Raw genomic sequence first — 22,500 nt, forward strand, 5'->3', positions numbered from 1 at the left:
CTGCACTTAGATTTGTTGGTAAAATAATATTAAGTGATCATAGTGAAATGAGCGCTGTGCTATCAAATGCTTAATCGTGATTAATTGCGTGCAAATGTGTGTGTAATGTGTATATTTAAATACACACACATCATATATGCATGCCTATATTTAAATTCATATAATGTATATTATAATTTTATATATATATTTATATATACTTTCTGAAATATATGTATATGCATGTGTGTATCTGTATACATTACATTAAAAAAAAAAAAAAAAAAAAAAAAAAAATAAAATATATATATATATATATATATATATATATATATATATAAACACATTTTAAGTCATGTTTTAGTATATACTACACTCAAAAAAGTCTATTTTTAATATAGAGAGATGTTTCATATTTATTTTTTTATGCTGTTTTTTTTTATTCCCGTTGTATTTTGTGTTTAGATAATAGATAACAGATAATGTTCCAGAAAATTTTGCTTTTTTTCATTTTGAAGTACTTTTTCTTGCTGTGTACTAACTGATGGCTGCTGAAAAGGTGCATCATAAATGAACAGTTATTCATTATTATCATTATCGTTGTCAAAACACGTTTAAAGCGTAGAGGTTTTCCAGTAAGGCTGTGTTTTGTGGTGTTCTCTCAGAATATGCCGAGTTCCTCCACTGCAAGGGGAAGAAGTTCACGGACTTCGACGAGGTTCGTCAGGAGATCGAGGCGGAGACGGATCGGATCACGGGACAGAATAAGGGCATCTCTCCCGTACCCATAAACCTGCGCGTCTACTCTCCCAACGGTCTGATCAAAACTCAGCAGCCGGCTTTTACACTGAGATCACACACCTTGAGTTCTTCTGAGTCAGGATGATTTCTTTAGACAGCATACATTCGAGTCGAAGTAATGTCTGTCACCACGTTATTAAGTTTATGCTGATGCATGAAAACCTTAATGGATAGCTTAACATCTAAGATATACATTTCAGAACAGAGCCCTATTAAAAAAAATTATATTAAATGCTAAATTTATTTCAGGCGTTTTGTTCATGATACTTACATGATACTTTCTTAATATTAAGTCTAAAATGTTTTTAATGTCACGTTCGATTGTGTGGTCTTTGCATAATATCAGACTTTAAGTGCAAATCATTTTAAGTGTATAGTTACCCTTAAGTACACTTAAGTATGCTAAGTATATTATTTTAATTTGGCTTTCTGCGCAAATAAAGTGCATTGATTCAGGCTTTAAGTTTACCGCTTTAGTTTGCTAAAAGTACAAAGCGTTTTATTAAGCGCATCATGAATATAAAAATGCATTTGTAGTATACTTACCATGCAATAAATGTGTTTTAAATACTTTTAAGTATATTTATTTATTGTTGACTAGGGACTAGACACACGATACACGTGTATTCTGTAAACAAAAACTTTTATTTTGCATGCAGTCGTATGTAGTTTTCGATAAAATAGCAAGTATTTGCGGATTTGCATGAAGTGTTGTTTCTTACCGTGTGTATGCCTGTAGTGAAAGGTGATCTGTGTGTGTGTGTGTGTGTGTGTGTGTGTGTGTGTGTGTGTGTGTGTGTGTGTGTGTGTGTGTGTGCGTGCTCAGTGCTGAACCTGACTCTGGTGGATCTTCCGGGGATGACTAAAGTGCCGGTGGGAGATCAGCCGGCGGACATCGAGCACCAGATCAAAGACATGCTGATGCAGTTTGTGACCAAAGACAACTGTCTGCTGCTGGCCGTGTCTCCCGCCAACTCTGACCTCGCCAACTCTGACGCCCTGAAGATCGCCAAAGAAGTCGACCCGCAGGGTGTGTGTGTGTGTGTGCACTTCCTGCTGCTTACACACATCCTCCAGACTGCATAGATCACAGAACCACTGCACTGCCTTCAAAACCTCGTTCACCTTAATATTAACTCCTGTTAGATGTGTGTGTGTCTGTGTCTGTGTCTGTGTGTGTGTGTGTGTGTGTCGGTGTGTGTGTTGTTGTGCTCAAATGCAGAATGTTTGTGTGTCTTATATTAAACACAAGTGTAAATGGACAAACAAAACAAAACAAATTCTACATAGAAAAATATTTTTTAAAGAATGTATAGTATGATATTTATAATATTTTTTTAATGCATTACACGTTTTTTAAAAATGGGAAAAATTATATTCGCCAAAATGTTTCACACAATATATTTACATAGTGTTTTTGTCAATTTTTGTATATATATTACATTACATCATTATAAATATTTCATTACATCATTATAAATCTCTTTTTTAAATCTCATTTTGATCTCTGGTAGGCGAGATTATTCAGTGTGTGTGTGTGTGTGTGTGTGTGTGTGTGTGTGAGCAGGTTTGAGGACGATCGGTGTGATCACTAAACTGGATCTCATGGATGAAGGGACAGATGCTCGAGATATCCTGGAGAACAAGCTGCTGCCGCTGAGGAGGGGTGAGTGTCTTCAGAAAAACACATGATCCCTGTTCTTCACCTCACACACACACACACCTCACACACACCTCACACACTAACACACACTTCACACACACACCTCACACACACCTCACACACACCTCACACACTAACACACACTTCACACACCTCACACACACCTCACACACTAACACACACTTCACACACACACACCTCGCACACTTCACACACACACCTCACACACACCTCACACACTAACACACACTTCACACACACACCTCACACACACACCTCACACACTAACACACACTTCACACACACACCTCACACACTAACACACACTTCACACACCTCACACACACCTCACACACTAACACACACTTCACACACACACCTTACACACACCTCACACACACCTCACACACTAACACACACTTCACACACACACCTCACACACACCTCACACACACACTTCACACACACACCTCGCACACTTCACACACACCGTGTGTTTCTGTCACTTTTGTTTCACGCTAAACAACCAGCCACTTATTTTCCTCATTCATCAATGAAACATCATTCTTTTATCTTGAACGTTGCCTCCACATCCTGAAATTAAAATCCTTTAATGCACAGCTAGCTGTTAAATATCCCTTACGTGTAGCGCGTACATTTATACACACACATACAGTATATATTCTGAAAATATCAGCATACATTTACGTCTTTATATTATATGTTATATTACATAATATATTATATAATCATAGGATATATTTTACAAACACATAACAAACAAGTTTATTTAGGATGTGATTAGTCGTTTGACAGCACTATAAAATAAGTACAGTTATTTAAATAATAAAACAAATGTATTCAATTAGATTGGTTGGTTATGCAAAAATAAATATATAAATAAGTAAAATATTTTTGCACTATTTATTTCTGTGCTTTGATTTAAACCCCCCCTAGAGCTAGTGCTTTGTACTCGAGCCTGTTACTATGTTGTGTTGGTTTACTCTGGTAAAGTATGCAGAGCTTTAAGCAGGTCGGACTGGAGGAGCATCGTCTCTGTTTCCCTCTAGTGGAGTAACATCTGTGTTTCATCAGAGCGGGGAACATCTGGAAAAAAACGGCGTTTCTCTCTGTCTGTGCTGGGCAGTAAAGGATATTTATGGGAAAGCCTGGGCTGCAGGGAGCTGACGCGGAGCTTTTCCGCTCGCGGCTCACTTCAGGTTTTCCCATCAAATGTTTCTTCAGCTCGAGTAAAAGAGAGAACCACAAACACGCTCGACTCTTGACAGAGAAAACACAACACACAACAATACACCGCGTCTTTCTTTTTTTGTGCCAAATATCATTAGCATATCACGTGAAGATCATCTTCCATGAAGCTATTTAGCAAACCTACCAGCATACATACATCATTTTTGACTAGTGATATTAACTGCTTCGTTTGGACGTCAGCTACTTTTGGATTATCTTTTTTTGGCGAGGCATGGTTAGATGGTTTTGTTTTGTTGAAATCAGTATTTGACCCAAAGCAAGTCTGATTCTGTGGAGGCCGTGCTTTAAAATGCAATTATCATCGTCTTATTTGAAGAGATAAAGATGGAAAATGATTGACAGTTGAAAGGTTAAAACGTTTTTTTGAAGTGTAGTCAAATGTAATCAGTCACGTTAATATAGCAGTTGAAATAGGCTGCTTTTAGATCGTTTCAGACATTATAGATGTTCACGAATGAGTTTCTCAGATTATGTTCTGGGTGTCTCACTGAATCCGGCTGCAGGCTACATCGGTGTGGTGAACCGCAGTCAGAAAGACATCGACGGGAAGAAGGACATTAACGCAGCGATGGCGGCCGAGAGGAAGTTTTTTCTGTCTCATCCCAGCTACAGACACCTGGCTGACCGCATGGGAACGCCGTTCCTGCAGAAAACCCTCAACCAGGTGAGAGAGATCGAGGAGAACAGCTGAGTTTCAGGAGCTCCACCACAGCGCTCCGGGGGGCGGGGCCAGGAAACGGCAGACTCGTGAATATTAATTAGGCTGCATACAAGTGGACACACGCTCTTTTAATATAAGGAGAAATAAAGCGTTTGATAGAGTTTCAATGCATGCTACAGAGCATCTAAAGCTTTGTATATTACTGGAAAAATAGTGCCTTGCAAAAGTATTCATACCCCTTGTGCCTTATGTTAAACTGCTTTAAAATACTTATGCAATGTACTTATTTTTAAAAAAAATGTTTTTTGCTGCATAGTTATGGTGTATGGGGTGTAGATTGACAAAAACTAAGGGGTATGAATACTTTTGCAAGGCACTGTAAATCACCGTAGTAGAAAACATTTATTTATCGCTTGAAAACAATCAAAACATATGCCTTAATTGCGTTTCATAACTTGACCCCGCTACATTTAAAATAGATTTGATATTAAAATGCAACACGATGCAAAATGCAAGCTTATTTATTGTTTTTTTGGATCCACTTCTATTTTCTAAGTAAAAAAATTAGATTTAGACTTTTTATTTAGATGTTACATTGCACTTGGAGAATCTTAAAACTATATTTATTATCGGCGTCACATGTAATCTACCCTAAATTATAGATTGACCCACATGTGCTTAGTATGTTTTTTATAGAGTACGCTTGATGTGATTAATATCACGTTTTTAAATACGATGGTTTCATTCTGGTTTCATTTCAAACATGGCGATTGTCTCCAATGGCACACTTTTATGCATTTTCCTTTTTAAAAAAAGGTGGCTTTATCTCAAACCAAACTGAAAATCAAAACGAAGACCTTTGTCTTAAAACACTGCATATGCATTGATTTGAGTGGTTATTAATTGCTACCAAAAACGTAAAAATATCAGAACAGAACTTCGCACGGACGAGGTCAGCCGAATATACACATGCATCTTAAAAAGTGTGTGTTTTAGGAAGTGCCACGCCATCAAAAGTACTTTTTGTGTACACTTTACGTATTGTTTGTGAGAAGGAACGTTTAACAGCTCTGTATAAAAGTGAGGTTTACGATGACTGCTGTTGGAGCGAATCTGATTGTCTTCCCTCGGTTTTCTCTTCTCTGTCCGGCAGCAACTGACCAATCACATCCGTGACACGCTCCCCGGGCTCCGTGCTAAACTTCAGAGCCAGCTGCTGTCCATCGAGAAGGAGGTGGAGGAATACAAGAACTTCCGTCCCGACGATCCGTCCCGGAAGACCAAGGCGCTGCTGCAGTCAGTCCGTCGCATGCATCCTCCTCTGAATGACCGACGGAGACGCGGATGATGAAAGCTGTGTGTCCATGCTGTGTGTTTCAGGATGGTGCAGCAGTTCTCGGTGGACTTCGAGAAGCGCATCGAGGGCTCTGGAGATCAGATAGACACCTATGAGCTGTCTGGAGGAGCCAGAATCAACCGCATCTTCCACGAGCGCTTCCCCTTCGAGCTGGTGAAGGTACTCGCATCAAAAACACGTGAAGAGGCTTTGCGTTTACACCGGCCCTGACGGAACATGAGCGGAAATGCAGTAAAAATAGTGAAATATTATTACAGTTCAGAACAGCTGTTTTCTCTGTGAATATCTGTTGAACTGCAATTTATTTCTGTGCAGTTTCAGTCTTCAGTGTCACACGATCCTTCAGAAATCGTTCTAATATGCTGCTTTGCTGCTGAAGCAACATTTAGAAACATTATCAGTGTCGAAAAAAGATGAAATTAGCATTATATGTCTGTATAACATCAGAGAGACGTTGGACAGACGTTGCATTTCGGTTGAGAATGAAAATGGGGTTAACACATCGGTATTTGACGCCATTCTGAACTTGACTTGACGTTGGATTTCGTTACGCAACCTTAAAACAAGCAAATATCAACGTCAGCTGAACATTTACGTTAGACGTTGAATTAACGCTGTGTTTTGGTCACAACCAAACATCTGTGTGGCTGTCAGAAAGTATTTTTATTTCTAATAAATGCTATTGTTTTGAACTGTCTGTTCGTCTGTGAATGCCGAACATTTAAATGCATTTAAACGCAGTTTCCACAAAAATGTCCACAAAAATAATCTTAAGATCATGTGACTGAAGACTGGAGTAAAGATGCTGAAGCTCACAGAAATAAATTACACGCATATTTGCGTAGAAAACAGGCGTTTTGCATTGCAATAACTTTCCTCTATTTTTGATCAAATAAATGCATCTTTGGCGAGCAGAAGAGACATGAAACGGCTCAATTCTTCCTATTGTTTGTCTTTAGATGTCTGTGAGTCTCTGTATCGTTCAGCAGCAGAAACACATGAGTCACGGGACTGTGTCCCTCGGGCCTCGGCGCGGCCTTTATGAGGAAAACACTCCGCTTCCTGTGGCCTGGAAGTCACACACACACAATAAAACACTGTCTGCAGCAGCCAACAGGAAGTAGTTGATCCTCAGATCTGTTTGAGCTTCCTGCAGCTTGTTAATATCACTGCATTCAGCCCCGAGTTCCCGCTCGTTCCTGGAGTTTGTGTAATATTATGCTGTCATGTTTTCAGCATGCAAACACTTTCAAAATCGAAACAATAAATATGCAGTATGCCATTATTTTCATTACAGGAAAGAACATGAAAATAAAATAATTCCCTCACTGTTGTGCCAAAATACCAATTATTTTATTATACTATTCTGTGTTATATATATATATATATATATATATATATATATATATATATATATATATATATATATATATATATATATATAAAGTAGAAATATTTTAGATATATGGCAAAATACCAATTATTTTATTATATATATATATATATATATATATATATATATATATATATATATATATAGTAATAAATATTTATATATATATATATATATATATATATATATATATATATATATATATATATATATATAAAAGTAGAAATATTTTATATATAGATATATATAAAGTAGGAATATATATATGTATATATACAGACGTGGATAAAATTGTTGGTACCCTTTGGTCAATGAAAGAAAAACTCACAATGGTCACAGAAATAACTTTAATCTGACAAAAGTAATAATAAATAAAATTCTATAAATGTTAACCAATGAAAGTCAGACATTGTTTGTCAACCATGCTTCAACAGAATTATTAAAAAAATAAACTCATGAAACAGACCTGGACAAAAATGATGGTACCTAACTTAATATTTTGTTGCGCAACCTTTTGAGGCAATCACTGCAATCAAACGCTTCCTGTAACTGTCAATGAGACTTCTGCACCTCTCAGCAGGTATTTTGGCCCACTCCTCATGAGCAAACTGCTCCAGTTGTGTCCGTTTTGAAGGGTGCCTTTTCCAGACTATGTTTCAGCTCCTTCCAAAGATGCTCAATAGGATTGAGGTCAGGGCTCATAGAAGGCCACTTTACAATAGTCCAATTTTTTCCTCTTAGCCATTCTTGGGTGTTTTTAGCGGTGTGTTTTGGGTCATTGTCCTGTTGCAAGACCCATGACCTGCGACTGAGACCAAGCTTTCTGACACTGGCTAGTACATTTCTCTCTAGAATTCCTTGATAGTCTTGAGATTTCATTGTACCCTGCACAGATTCAAGACACCCTGTGCCAGACGCAGCAAAGCAGCCCCAGAACATAACAGAGCCTCCTCCATGTTTCACAGTAGGGACAGTGTTCTTTTCTTGATATGCTTCATTTTTTCGTCTGTGAACATACAGCTGATGTGCCTTGGCAAAAACTTCGATTTTTGTCTCATCTGTCCACAGGACATTCTCCCAGAAGCTTTGTGGCTTGTCAACATGTAGTTTGGCATATTCCAGTCTTGCTTTTTATGATTCGTTTTCAACAATGGTGTCCTCCTTGGTCGTCTCCCATGTAGTCCACTTTGGCTCAAACAACGACGGATGGTGCGATCTGACACTGATGTTCCTTGAGCATGAAGTTCACCTTGAATCTCTTTAGAAGTCTTTCTAGGCTCTTTTTGTTACCATTCGGATTATCCGTCTCTTAGATTTGTCATCAATTTTCCTCCTGCGGCCACGTCCAGGAGGTTGGCTACAGTCCCATGGATCTTAAACTTCTGAATAATATGTGCAACTGTAGTCACAGGAACATCTAGTTGCTTGGAGATGGTCTTATAGCCTTTACCTTTAACATGCTTGTCTATAATTTTCTTTCTGATCTCTTGAGACAACTCTTTCCTTTGCTTCCTCTGGTCCATGTCAAGTGTGGTACACACCATATCACCAAACAACACAGTGATTACCTGGAGCCATATATATAGGCCCAATGGCTGATTACAAGGTTGTAGACACCTGTGATGCTAATTAGTGGACACACCTTGAATTAACATGTCCCTTTGGTCACATTATTTTCAGTGTTTTCTAGGGGTACCATCATTTTTGTCCATGCCTGTTTCGTGAGTTTATTTTTTAAATAATTCTGTTGAAGCATGGTTGAAAAACAATGTCTGACTTTCATTGGTTAACATTTATAGAATTTTTATTTATTATTACTTTTGTCAGATAACAGTTATTTCTGTGACCATTGTGACTTTTTCTTTCATTGACCAAAGGGTACCAACAATTTTGTCCACGTCTGTATATGTAGAAATATTTTTTTAAAGTCATAATTATTCTTATAACTTCTATAATACCGTCATATTTTTATATATTACAACTATTATAATATTGTAGGATTAATGTAGTATAAAATAACTTTTCCCACATAACAACAGAGACGGGATGAAATACAGAAACAGATTAAACTGCGAAGGCTGGAGTTTTGGGTGAGAACGAGGTTGTAGAGTTCTGGTTGATTTAGTTCTTATCTCTGTGTTTTCAGATGGAGTTTGACGAGAAGGAGCTGCGCAAGGAGATCAGCTACGCCATCAAGAACATCCACGGCATCAGGCACGTCCGTCCTTCAGTGTTCTCCTCACTAACCCCGCAGGAGTCTCGCTGATGTTTGGGCTCCAGAGACTAACACGAGGCTCCGGTCGTCACGCTCTCTGCCGGATCTGTCTCCGGAGCACAGAAGCAGTCGTCAACAACTACAGCGCTGAGCGGCTCAAAAATCATTAGCAAGGATATTTAGTGCTAATATATATATCGATATATCAAAACTTATTTTTGATCAGTAATATTCATTGCTAAGATTTTCATTTGAACAACTTTAAAGCAGATTTTCTCAATATTTAGATTTTCTAATAGTTGTATCTCAGACAGATCAGAAACCAGACATCAGCGTAAAGGTTTTCTTCTATTTCCACCCTTATGACTGCTTTTGGGCTCCAGGGTCACATGTGGCTTATTTATGATCCAACAGATCATGTCTTTTATGATTATTTTTTTTTGACAGCCACCATAAAAACACATAGATTGCACTCAGAATTTTCTAGTAAATTTTCACAAAAAATAGAAAGAACTAGTAACTTGAATTTCTGAAGTAGAAACGATGAAATATTATTGTCGTGAAACAAATGTGAAAAATCACTTTCACGTGTTAATTGAGTGTTTATTACTATTAATTATGGTTAAATGAAATTTACTAGCATTATTTTGAGTGATACCTGCTTCTGTAAGAATTTATTAATTAAGAATTTCATTGCACTTATTATATTTTTTTTATTTAATGAATTTTGTTTTAATGCAAAAAAATACTTAAGTCCTAATTAATTCTGATAAGGTTAATTAGCTAAAGAAAGAAATAGAAAGCATTTAGCAGTGTTAATTAGTAGCTTGCATCAAAACAAAATGCATTAATTAAAAAAAAAAAATAAAAAATTAAGATTTTTCAGTTTCTGCTGACTTAACTCTCGCCGGTTGTTTTGATATTTCAGAACCTGGACTTAATTAGATATGTTTAAACGAGAGCCGTATTTAAATTTAAACCAATAACGCGACCCTCTCCGTCTTTCTCTCTAGTTTAGTCGTAAGCTGAGCTTCGGTGATAGGAAATGTTGGGTTTAAACCCACGAAGGGTTGAGCGCCGCCTCGGCAGGACGCTCGGAGACGTTAGCTCACTTCTACTTTCTTCCCGTCTTGTGTTTGTTTTGGATTAACACTCTTCTTCTTCCTCTCCGGCGGGCAGAACCGGGCTCTTCACGCCGGACATGGCCTTTGAGACCATTGTGAAAAGGCAGATTGGGAAGATTAAAGAGCCGTGCCAGAAATGTGTGGACATGGTCATTTCTGAGCTAGTCAATACCGTTAGACAGTGTACCAAGAAGGTAAAGGCGTGTGAGCCTGGTCTGACGGGGCTCTGTGTGTGTTTGTGTGCCTGCCGCTTCGGACTGAGGGATTCTGGGAGGAATGGCAGCATTAGCTTCTGTTGGGAGAGAGCCGGGACGCCGGGGCTTGGGATCCGAGGGGGGTTTCTGCTCCATTCGGACGGTTTTGCTCCAGGCTGGGTCATGCTGGGAAACGCTCCTTTACCGTCAAATAAAAAGCAATCGCTGTTTTAGCTTGACGCTCAAATTCCAGACAAAAAAAACAAAAAGTAGCACGCTGAATTAAATGCGACATTTAAAGTAGAAACGCTTTTTTTAAGACATTTCTCTTACACGTTTATTTTTATAGGTTAGTTGTTTAGTTTTAGCCATTTATGTATTTTGTACTGTTTCTTTTAAAACGGTAATAAACCTTCACTTAGCGCTTAACGTAAAGATAAAACGTAGCATAAAACCCAAATGCACACAGTAAAAAAAAAGGTTAAAGTTTACAAAAAAATACTTTCGAATTCACATTTAATTCAGTGTGTGATTTTAAAAAAAAATGTTTTAGTTTGTGATATTTGGTGAAGTTTACATCAGTCCCGCGAACGTCCATTTATTTAGTTTTTATCGTAAGAAGACTGTCTTCCTGTCTGGTGCACGCATCTATAAACACAGACGCACGCTCAGCGCTTCTTCACAGTACTTCTTTCATTTTTCCAGCATACCTCCACAGCAGCGTCCCAAAGCCAGGCGTAATGTTTCTCCCGAAGACGGCGGTGTTCTTCCGGCGGTCCTCGGCGTCCTGAACTCTCCGTGTTTTAGAGGCGGAAGCTTGTAGGAAGGCAGAGACGCGTCTGAAGGCGGTCTGAGCTCCTGTGATGCTCGGGACGCTCCGGGACGGCCTTCAGCCGGCTCTTCTGTGTTCCGGAAGCTTCTGCCGAATGGCTTGAGGAGAAACCAGATGTCTCACTTGCCTTCTCTTTCCTCTGTGCTGTCTGTCTGTCTGTCTGTCTGTCTGTCATTCTTCCACTGTCCGTACGGATCCTCTCTCTTCCTCTTCCTCTTCCTCTTCCTCCATGACTTCCTCTGCAGGACGGGCCTGTTCACCCCCGACCTGGCCTTCGAGGCCATAGTGAAAAAGCAGATCCAAAAGCTAAACGGGCCGTGCCTGAAATGTATAGATATGGTCGTGAGCGAGCTCACCTCCACCATTCGCAAATGTAGTGAGAAGGTAAAGCGGAACGAAGCTGCGTTTGTCCTCGTCTCTCTGTGACGTACGGATAGACCGATAACTGGACTCTGCGTCATCTCCCGGGGCGCTCATATAGTTTACTCTGCGGAGCTCTTTATGGAGGCGTGGCCAGTTTCGTGTGTTCTGCTTGCGTGGTGCAGTGCATTGTGGGATTGCTCTGAGGCTGGTTTTCTGGGAGGTCTAGACGTTGTGATCAGCTGGAGACGGATGTGACGGAGTGTTTGTCAGATGTTCGCGTTTAAGTTTCACGTTTCAGAGTATGTCCGTATTTGGTTCGTTTGTTAGTATATACTGTATATATATATATATATATATATATATATATATATATATATATATATATATATATATATTTATTTATATATTTTGGACAACAATTAATCACATCAAACATTTAAGTATTTGTTTATATATTTTGTGTTTATTTATGTATATATAAAGACACACACATATTTAATATATAAACATTTATATAATTTATTTAATTAATAAATATATTTAATATATAAACATATATATACATTCATTTTATGCATGCAAATTTATATATTTATTTAATATTTTAGCTGCTATTTACTTTACATTTATCTGTATTTGATGCTCAGATTTAGTCATTTTGTTATTTACTGCACGCTTAAATATTTCTTTTATTAAGCTTTAATGCATTTTTTATTTGACTTTTTATTAAGTTTAGTCCTTCAGCTTAAAATTTAAGGCATAACCGAAGCACAGTCAAGGCATAATTTTGTTTTTTTGTTGTTTTTCTTGATATGAAAATGTAATGGTTGTAATTTGTAGTTAACACACGCAACACTAAATCTATTAGATCAGCTCTTCAGGACGCTGTCTGTACTCTCGGGTTTTGATAGCCCAGGTCTCAAGATAGCCCAGGTCTTTTATTTTTGTATAAAAGAAGCCCCTTTTCCCTCATTGTTTGCTTTCCGACAGTACGTTCTTCCGTTGGTTGTCAGTGTTCGGAGGTTTTCTACACACTGCTGAAGATCAGGCAACGCTGAACTCCTAGGGATCTACAGTGACGTCTGTTTAGGGATCCTCGCGTGAATGTAGAATAAATCTTGTCAGTCCAGCAACTATCGGTCTATCCTTACCGCTCAGTTTTCATCCTGGTTTATTTTGTCTGTGTCCGTTTAATTTACTAAGTACTTGTGTGTCCTTTTTTACAGAAGCGTAGAGACTTCATCTAAAACCCCCCGTTTGAATTTGTGTTAACAACGCATGCTCCCCGGTCTGGCCCTGTTTTTTGCGTTTTCTGTCCGTGTGTTTTCTGTCGGATGTGTGTGTGTTTTAGTTCTAGCGTGAGAATAACATCATCGTGGCTCGTCTCTTTTGTTTGACATCCATGGAATAACTGATGCTGGAAGATCTTCTTACACCAGCAGACTAACCGTCACACCAGAACACCTCTGTTTCTCTCTCGTTCCCTCTTTCTCTCCTCTTTTATCATTCCATCAACTTCGTTATTTGGCCTTATGTGGATTTGGACCGAACGTTTTGTGCCTAGAAAGCTCACCCAAAACAAGCCATTATTCTCTCACTTTGGGCTTCCAAACTCGTGCGGCGTTGTTTTTTCCTTCGAGCACAGAAGGAGATTTTCTGAGGAATCTTCAAGCTCCAGAATAGACCCCAAACCCGCATGAAAGCATCACACATGCAAAACGGCGGCCAATATTAATCCAGCGAGACCTAAAATTAAGTCGAGATTTTTAGCTTATTCAGACGCATTCGTTAACCGCACGCACGCATGCACGAAGGCGCGATACGCAATGATTCAGTCGGTTTTATGTCGTTTTTGGAGCTTGACGGGAATGAAAGAAGAGCCGCATGAAGATTTCTCAGAAGTGCTCCTTTCATGTTGGAAAAAATGAGCATTTGGGACGACACAAGGGCAAGTAAATGTCCTTTACGTCGGACAAAATAGCGGCAGATGAAGCGTCAGTGATGTCTTCTGCTGTCGTGTGGTTTTATGACGTGAAGGTGTCCGTGTGAATCCACACAAGGACTCGCTTCTGTTCTCAGTAACCTTCATCTCAGAGCATGTTTGTTAGCCATCTCTGTACTGCTGACCCCTGACCCCTGACCACTGCACTCTCTGCTGGTGTGTGTGTGTGTGTGTGTGTGTGTGTGTGTGTGTGTGTGTGTGATTCTACACTGACCACAAATTCCAGTGCATCAGCGTCATGCCTCGCAGTGTTGGCTGTAACTAGTTACTCAGTAATTAGTTACTCTAATTTAATTACATTAGCCTTAAAAAAGTGTAGTAAGAAATTACTCTTATTTTTTCTGTAATTTAATTACAGTTATGTAATTAATATAAAACAAAACAGTGGTTTTAACATCAAAAGCCAAACCAATGCATGCTTTTTAATACTTTGGTGAGTTAATAAGAATATCGGTAACACTTCAAATAAATGCTACTGTTATATAGTTTATTATTACTTAAAAAGAATGAAGAGTTTATGTGCAAGAACAGATAGCTCTGCTTTTTTATTTAAAAAATGTTATTATTTATTATGCTATCATTTTAGTTGTTTTCTAACCAAGTCAAAAAACCAAAACAAATGCCGTTTGATCGAGATTAAGTGGAAAGCGCAATTTATGAGAATTGTTAAAAATCGCTTTTTGCAAATGAACTCCTATTAATGTATTACTCAGCAAGAATTAACTCCTTAATGCTAGCCACTTCTTAAACAACTACTCTATCAATAAGTGTTAATTAGGAGTATATTGAGGTAAAAGTCATAGTTAATGGTTAGTTAATAGTGAGAATCCTGAAAGAGTTAAAGAACAAAAAACAAAACCCAGCTGAATTACAGGACAGTTCGAAGATGAGAGGGATGCATTGAAATTTAGAGTCGTGGCATACTGTATGTTGATGCATACGAACACGATTGAGTTTATTAACATCACATGCATACACATCTAACGTAAGATCATGTTTAATGTCGATGCATGCAGACTTTATTCCTCTGTTGTGAGCGCTGCTGTGGTGTTTGTATGGTGTTAGCGTCACAGAGGTTGTGATTGTGTCGCAGCTGGCCCAGTATCCCATGCTGAGAGAAGAGATGGAGAGGATCGTCACGCAGCACATCCGAGACCGCGAGAGTCGCACTAAAAACCAGGTGAGCCTTAATCTCTTAATACAGTCTCTCAAATCTGCTATTATTACTTCCGTGCTTCGGGGGCTGATCCTTTTAAAAGGTTCGTTCGCCCCAACAGTAGAAATTACTCCCTTCTTTCAGACGAGTGATATTAAAAATGGTCTTATCTCTCGAACAGTCCAAAACATGTTAAATAAAGTGTGTGCAATGAAGCGTCTCCGGGGATGATTAAAGGCCAGAATGCATGCGATTATATCCGTATTTCAAACGTAAGAAACACTTTTCCCTCACGTCTGCTAACCGGAAGCAGTCGCGGTGGATATCGTAGGAAGTATGCATCGCGAGAGTCTCTGGGACTTGTACGAGCAAATAAAGCAAAGTTTCCCTACTTTTAGCGAAGGCACCGCTCTTCTCTTGCCTTATATCGAAATTCTCCGACATTTGCATTTACTGATTTTTGGCTTGTGCTTCTGATCTGCCCAGACTGCTTCCTCAATCAGCAAAAGTGTTTATTACATTTGAAATATGGATATTTATCTTTCCAATATGCATGCATTTGCCTTTATGCGGCATGTGAGGGACATTTTATTACGACATTTTATTTATTTCAAGTCCTCTAAAGTGTATACTGCAAACATGTCCCCATTGAAAGGCTAGGAGGGGATTTTGATATTTCACATGCACCTGGGACGGCTTTGAAGTGAATCACATTTTTGGGTGAACTAACCCTTTCATTTCAGTCTAATTTGGAAAGTGGAAAAGTGTATTGATTGAGATTACTTGACTTGGTTTAGGTCGTATCTTTCTGGACGCACTCGGCTCGTTCAGTTAAAAAGAGATCTAGGTGTTCCCCAGGGTTCTGTTTCGGGCCCGCTTCCTTTCATTATTTATATACTCCCTCTTGGTTATATTTTGAGGAAACCTGGTGTTTATTTCACTGCTGTGTGGATGACCCCCGACTTTACCTGTCTGCTATACAGGCTTTTATATAATATGTGTTTCATTGAGTGATTTTTGTGAGTGTTTTGAAGCGCACCATGGAATAAAATGCATTATTATGTTAAAAAATGTGCTTTAAAAATCTGTTTATTGGATCCTTTCATCAGGTGCTGCTGCTGATCGACATCGAGCTGGCGTATATGAACACCAACCATGAAGACTTCATCGGGTTTGCCAAGTGAGTTACGTTTCTTCCACCTTTAACCCAATTATTTAACCCTAATCATAAAAAGAGATCAAAATGACCATAAATTGACCATAAAATGAATAATAATAAAAAAACTATAATTAAAATAGTACTAGTGCTGTTTAATTTTCAGAGAAATTCACATAAATTAATAATAATAATAATAATAATTATTATTATTATTATTATTATTATTAGGATCATCAGTAACATTAAACTGTTAATGTTAATAATAAATAAATTATATAAAATAGTTAATAATTATAAGAAATAATAATTTATATTATATTAATATATTAATATTAATAAATAAATAATATTATATATTATATAATAATAAATTACATTAATATTATTCATAAATAATACATGTAATAATAGAAAATAGCAATGTTGCGTACATATTATTATTACTGTTAGTGCTAGCATTTCAATGGTAATATTAATGAAACTAATAATATAGGAGTAAATATATTTTGTATTATTTATGATTGATGTTGAAAGAAATCCTTGGGCCGCTGTATGTGTTGTGTAGCTTGTATCTGACCGATGTCTGTGCTGTTCAGTGCCCAGCAGAGGAGCAGTCAGATGAACAAGAAGAAGGCGGCCGGCAATCAGGTGAATGGCCTTCAACTACATCCTTTAAAGACATAGATATTAATTTCTCTGTGGTGTCACGTGTTGAACGTTAATCATGCTCATCTGATGTGTGTCCAGCGTCTGCTTTTCTCTGTTCTTCATCTCTGTTTCTTATTCTTTATCTTCATGCCCTTATCAACTGATCCAGGGCCAGGTTTGTTCTCACGCTTCTTTCAGTACGAGCTAGAACCGAACTTAGATCAGACGTTACGGGAACGTTCCCGGCTCCATCATCAGCATTTAGATTCTTAGTGATGGCTTTAGCTACCGGTCCAGACTGGTTTCTGCTGGTTAGTGCTGCTTGACAAAGGAAGCCTAGCTGGTTAAGCTAGTTAAGACGTTTGATACTGTGGCTCAGGATCACCGGTAGGGCTGGGCGATGAATCATTAATCATAATTATAATTTCCAAATGATAGGAAGAGTTAAACAAATGTTCGATAATGTTGATGCACCAAAAGCTCAGACTTTCAGTCGTTTACCGTAGTAACAATAACTATAATATTACTAATGTAGACATGATTTAAATGCATTAAGGGAGTAATGAAGTATAAGTACAGTATACTGCTTTTAGTATTAAGATATAGCATGCGTGTATTTATGCTGCATGCATTTTCATAAAATGCTTACTAGCTATATTTTGAAAGGCGTTATGTTTGTGGTAGTCATGATTGAAATTTATTCCAATATGGAAGACCAATGATTAATAAAACAACAACAATAATATTTCAATAATTAAAATTCACAATGTAAAAATAAGGTTGCAGCTATTCTTACAGACAATACCGATTTTGATATTGGACAAAACAAACGCATTCAAACTGCCGCTTTTATTAAATGTGCATTATTAATATTAATATTACCAGGCCACACCTGAACCTGTTTGTAGCTCGTTAGAAAATGCAGAAACCAAGAAATGCATTTCCTGTTAAAATAATGTTGAATGTTTTAACGCCGTTCTCCTCGGAGCATAAATCTTACCTCAAACGTTTGTCGTGATAATTATCCACATCGACCGATGTTTATTTGGCCCAGCCCGAGTGTTTATGATATCCACGGCGTTCTGGACGTGTTGTGAATGCTGATGATGGTGTTAGAGAAGAGTATGATGTTTCTGTGCACCTCTGCTTCACTCGAATCAGTTGTTAAGGGCAGCGAGGGACAGCATGCGTGTGTGTGTGTGTGTGTGTGTGTGTGTGTGTGTGTGTGTGTGTGTACAGTCCTCTTCTGTTCAAGCTACACGAGCGGATCGTAGTCATTGTGTTGATCTGAAGATGCGCTGTGGAGGTTTTGGAGACGCGAGCCCCAGCAGACGTGCAGAATAGAATTAAATGCGTGCGATGCTTAGATGCTTCTAACAAATATGCGCTTTCATATTAATATCTAACATCAACACCTAGGTTTAGTGTTTCGATTGAAATGCATTGAATTGTAGACAGGCATCGGATTTTTAGTTTCATCTGTAACCGTTTTTCATAGCGTCCTTGACTTTTTTTTATTGAACTCTACGCTAATGTCAGGGTTGCCAGGTCTGCCAAACAAAACGAACCCCATCAGAATTGCCCTGTTATAGAAAACGTCCTGTTATCAATCACGCATATGTAGTTATAATCGAGATTTATTCACTCAAAGTCTTCTTCCCAGCGCCTCACTGAACCCATCGTCTAGCACAGGCTCTTCTGGATAAAATAAACCCATGGCACAGTTTAGAAGTAGACAAATTCTGCCCTGGCAACCCCGTTTGTCTCATGAAGGTGTATTACAACTTCACTTTTGATTAGTAACATGCATTGCTTGATCTGTACATCTTTGAAGGGGATTTTCTCGATATTTAGTTTCTTTTTCACCCGCAGATTCCTGGTTTTCAGATAGTTGTCCTCTCATAACAAACGTATGACTTCTTCTGATCAGTGGCTGGTGTCCGTGTCTCAGATCTTTCACAGCATCAGTCGTGTTCTGTGTACTGACGTCTTCTCTTTCCCTCTCTTCCTGTTTTGCTCCGGTGCATCAGGATGAAATCATGGTGAGTGTTTTGGAGGCATGCATGTGATTCTGCGTCAGTGAGTGTGTATTCAGCTCTTACGTAACACACTTTCACAGAGTCTCCCCGAAGCAACACAGAAGATGTGAGTCAAGCGTGATGACTGTAGTGTGCACTACAGAGGGCTCTTATCTTCTTCACGCAGCGTTCAGTGTTAAGATGAGAAACCCGTCAAGAACACTCCCAAATTAAAAGAATCATTATATTTTGTATTAATTTTTTGCATTTGTTTGGGTTGTGTTATTATGTGTCTGTGGATAGATAAAATATAGATTTATTTAAAGATTATTTTAAATATTTCTAAGCAGTGTGATGAGTTTATTAATAATATATTTTTTGCAATAAGAATCATTGTTTTTCTAGACAGGAACACGTCATCATTATTGAGAATTTATAGTGAAAATGTCTTTAATAATCATAAAACATAATGGGATAAATAAAAGTAAACAACAAAATTCAAAATAAAAGCAACAGAAAACCAACATGTACAAAGATAATTTGCTATATGTGTTTAAAACTAGATTTCTTATTTGATAGTTGTCTCAGACATCTAATGTCATTGAACTTAATCCATGATTAGAACGTGAGAATTAAAATACAGATTATAATTCATATTATATCAGGATTTGTACTGTAGCTTTTTAAGAGCTTGCTTAATAGAGAAGAGCCGCATCTGTTTGCTAAATGGTTTTAGTAATGCATTTAAACGTCCTCTTGAGGCAGAAGTGAGTCACAGAAAAGGATCCGGGAGTACATTAACACACACACACACACACACACACACACACACACACACACACACACACACACACACACACACACACACACACACACACACACACACACACACACACACACACACACACACACACACACACACACACACACACACACACACACACACACACACACACACACACACACACACACACACACACACACACACACACACAGACACACACACACACACACACACACACACACACACACACACACACACACACACACACACACACACACACACACACACACTCACTCACACACACAGACATACACACACACACACACACACACACACACACACACACACACACACACACACTCACACACACACACACACACACACACACACACACACACACACACACACACACACACACACACACAACACACACACACACACTCACACACACACACACACACACACATTCACACACACACACAAAACACAGATTCGAGTTCTCTCCTTTAACACCTGAGACTTGAAAAGCTCTGCTCTTGAATGCTAGAATATGGAAATAACTATCACCGACTCACTCAATTCATTCTAAAGCATGCATTTATTCAGAAACGAAGCACCGTCTGTGATGTTTCTGCTTTTCAGAAGGCAGTATATACAGTAAAGTACGGTATGCAGTGAGCGGTGTGTGTGTGTGTGTGTGTGTTTCAGGTGATCAGGAAGGGCTGGCTGACCATCAATAACATCGGCATCATGAAGGGAGGCGCTAAAGAGTACTGGTTTGTCCTGACGGCCGAGTCTCTGTCCTGGTACAAAGACGACGAGGTGAGGCCTGTTTTAATCAACCCTTACGAGAAATAAAAGGTTTAGTGTACTACCCGTTTTCATTATCATTCTGAATCCAATTCATACTCTTTTATAAACCTTACATAAAATAATGCACGGAGCTAAAACAAGCAGGTACCCTGTTCTTTCTTTTGATGTTTTGTATGTTCAGATATTCGGCAAAATATACAGTACACATATTAATACCTTGCTAAGGACGTAGTAGTATGCTTAAAGTGTGATGTGAAGTTCACTTGAAACTACTAAACCAGTACTTAAATGAGACCATACTTCAAAGTGTACTAAAATGCCGCTACAAGTATCAAGCACAAGTTCACTTTTAATATAGTTGCAGTTCAAGCTAAAACACCGAGGTGACGTTTACTACTGAGTGTACTTAAAAGTGTACTTTTATATACTAGAAAGTGGGCTAGAATGTGCTTAAAGTGCTCTGTGCGCATTCATTTTCTACTTAATATACTAAAATGCTTCCTTGGTGTTTTTTAAGATCGACTGTTTGTCTCTGTCTTGTATTTATTGACCACTTGAGAGCACTAGTGTGTGAAAGATTGCTTCAAGCGCATTACTTGTGTGTACTTGCTCCATAAAGACATGCTTTACTCAAGTGCACTTGATGAAAAAGTGTGGAAGCAGCGTTCGGAGCAGTGCAGGATGTGAGTAACGCTCCAGAAACGCCACGGCGCTCTTCTGCGTCTCATACCGCGTCACAGCCCATCGTTCACTTCAAAGTTAAAGCAACACTGTGTTGATTTACGTTGGAGCGCCGCCTCGAAGCGTCCCGCGAGCTTCTCTCTCCGACAGCGGCGCCGGCGAGGCCGCAGACCTCCGATCACCGACGCCGCGCTTTTATGTGGAATTATTTATATCCATTTTCCGCTGCAGAGAAGAAATGATCTCAATTGGGTTATTTTTACGCCGGCCCGTTTCTGGCGGCTTCTGCTGACTTGACGCTCTTTTTCCCCCGGCGTGTTTTTGGCTGGAGTATTTTCCAGCGCTGGAAGGTTCTCCTGCTGAATGAAGCTGAGAGATCTCCTCTGAGGACGGGTTCCTCACTAAAGACCGAACGCTTTCAGGAGGACGCTGCTGGTTCCTCAGCGAGAACGTTTATGATTATATGAAGACAAGAGTTCATCAACCTTCTGAAACAAATCAAAAAATAACTTTCTCAGCTAGCATTTAATCTAACTTTTTTATTATTAACTCGATTTACTAAAATGTAAAAATATATGTATTTTCAAATAATTGCCCCTCGTGTCTAGTTTTGTGGTCCGTGGTCACATGTATATTAGAAAAAATTAACTAGCACGAATTCAAATAAAACAAAAAATATTATTAAAAACTATACAAATGAGCTGCATTTATTTGACCAAAAATACAGTAAAACTAAAACGTAATATATGTTTTAATTTGTGTTAAAGTGTCATTTTCAGTCGTCACGTGATCTTCAGAAATCATAATAATATACTGATTTACCGCTCTACAAACATTTCTGATTATTATCAATATTTTTGAGGAAACTGAGGATTTGAGGATACGTGATAAAGCGAATACACCTGTTTATTTATAGTGCATTCTGACTCCATGTTGACTATAAAGTGCTGTCTAGGTAGGCGTCTCGTTTAAAGCTGGCACACACATGTGCATACCAGAGCCTGACCTGTCACACACACTCACACACACTCGCCAAGAGAGGGCTGCTCCTCATAAAACCATTGGCTTTCAAACAAGTGTGTGTGTGTGTGTGTGTGTGTGTGTGTGTGTGTGTGTCTGTGGTTAGCTGGTTTGGGTCACTCTAACTAGGAGCATGTGGGGCAGAGACAGCGATGGGGGTGCTGCGGTCCACTTTCATCTGTCTGCGATGACAAAGTCTCCTTCACACACACACACACACACACACACACACACACACACACACACTCGTCTATTTATTTTATCGTGGGCTGGTGATGTCGGTTTCCCAGCATTCAGAGCCCCAAAACTAACACAGTCCGACTCAGAAGTAAAACAGTCACTAATGAGCTCAGAAAGCAGCAGAA

The 22,500-nt window shown here is 38.6% G+C and overlaps 1 protein-coding gene across 10 annotated transcripts in view; it reads left to right on the forward strand.

Annotated features, from left to right (window-relative positions):
- The window catches only part of dnm1a (dynamin 1a), a 60,309-nt gene that overhangs the window by 11,419 nt on the left and 26,390 nt on the right, over positions 1 to 22,500 (forward strand). For 8 of the 10 annotated variants that reach the window (XR_006251066.1, XR_006251068.1, XR_006251067.1 and 5 more), the window contains exons 3-15: positions 645 to 794; positions 1,607 to 1,810; positions 2,348 to 2,446; positions 4,219 to 4,379; positions 5,530 to 5,672; positions 5,757 to 5,892; positions 9,273 to 9,340; positions 11,737 to 11,875; positions 14,950 to 15,036; positions 16,122 to 16,192; positions 16,768 to 16,819; positions 18,850 to 18,861; positions 20,330 to 20,443. Coding sequence is in view for 5 of the 10 variants with exons in the window: in XM_043240581.1 (XP_043096516.1) it covers positions 645 to 794; positions 1,607 to 1,810; positions 2,348 to 2,446; positions 4,219 to 4,379; positions 5,530 to 5,672; positions 5,757 to 5,892; positions 9,273 to 9,340; positions 11,737 to 11,875; positions 14,950 to 15,036; positions 16,122 to 16,192; positions 16,768 to 16,819; positions 18,850 to 18,861; positions 20,330 to 20,443 (1,436 nt within the window). In the remaining 5 variants the exon portion in view is untranslated. Of the gene's footprint in view, positions 1 to 644; positions 795 to 1,606; positions 1,811 to 2,347; positions 2,447 to 4,218; positions 4,380 to 5,529; positions 5,673 to 5,756; positions 5,893 to 9,272; positions 9,341 to 10,520; positions 10,660 to 11,736; positions 11,876 to 14,949; positions 15,037 to 16,121; positions 16,193 to 16,767; positions 16,820 to 18,849; positions 18,862 to 20,329; positions 20,444 to 22,500 lie in introns of all 10 variants that reach the window. The other 2 variants (XR_006251065.1, XM_043240584.1) reach the window with 1 other exon arrangement.

Source organism: Puntigrus tetrazona, chromosome 5, assembly GCF_018831695.1.
Source record: "Puntigrus tetrazona isolate hp1 chromosome 5, ASM1883169v1, whole genome shotgun sequence".
In the NCBI taxonomy this organism is placed as follows: domain Eukaryota; kingdom Metazoa; phylum Chordata; class Actinopteri; order Cypriniformes; family Cyprinidae; genus Puntigrus; species Puntigrus tetrazona.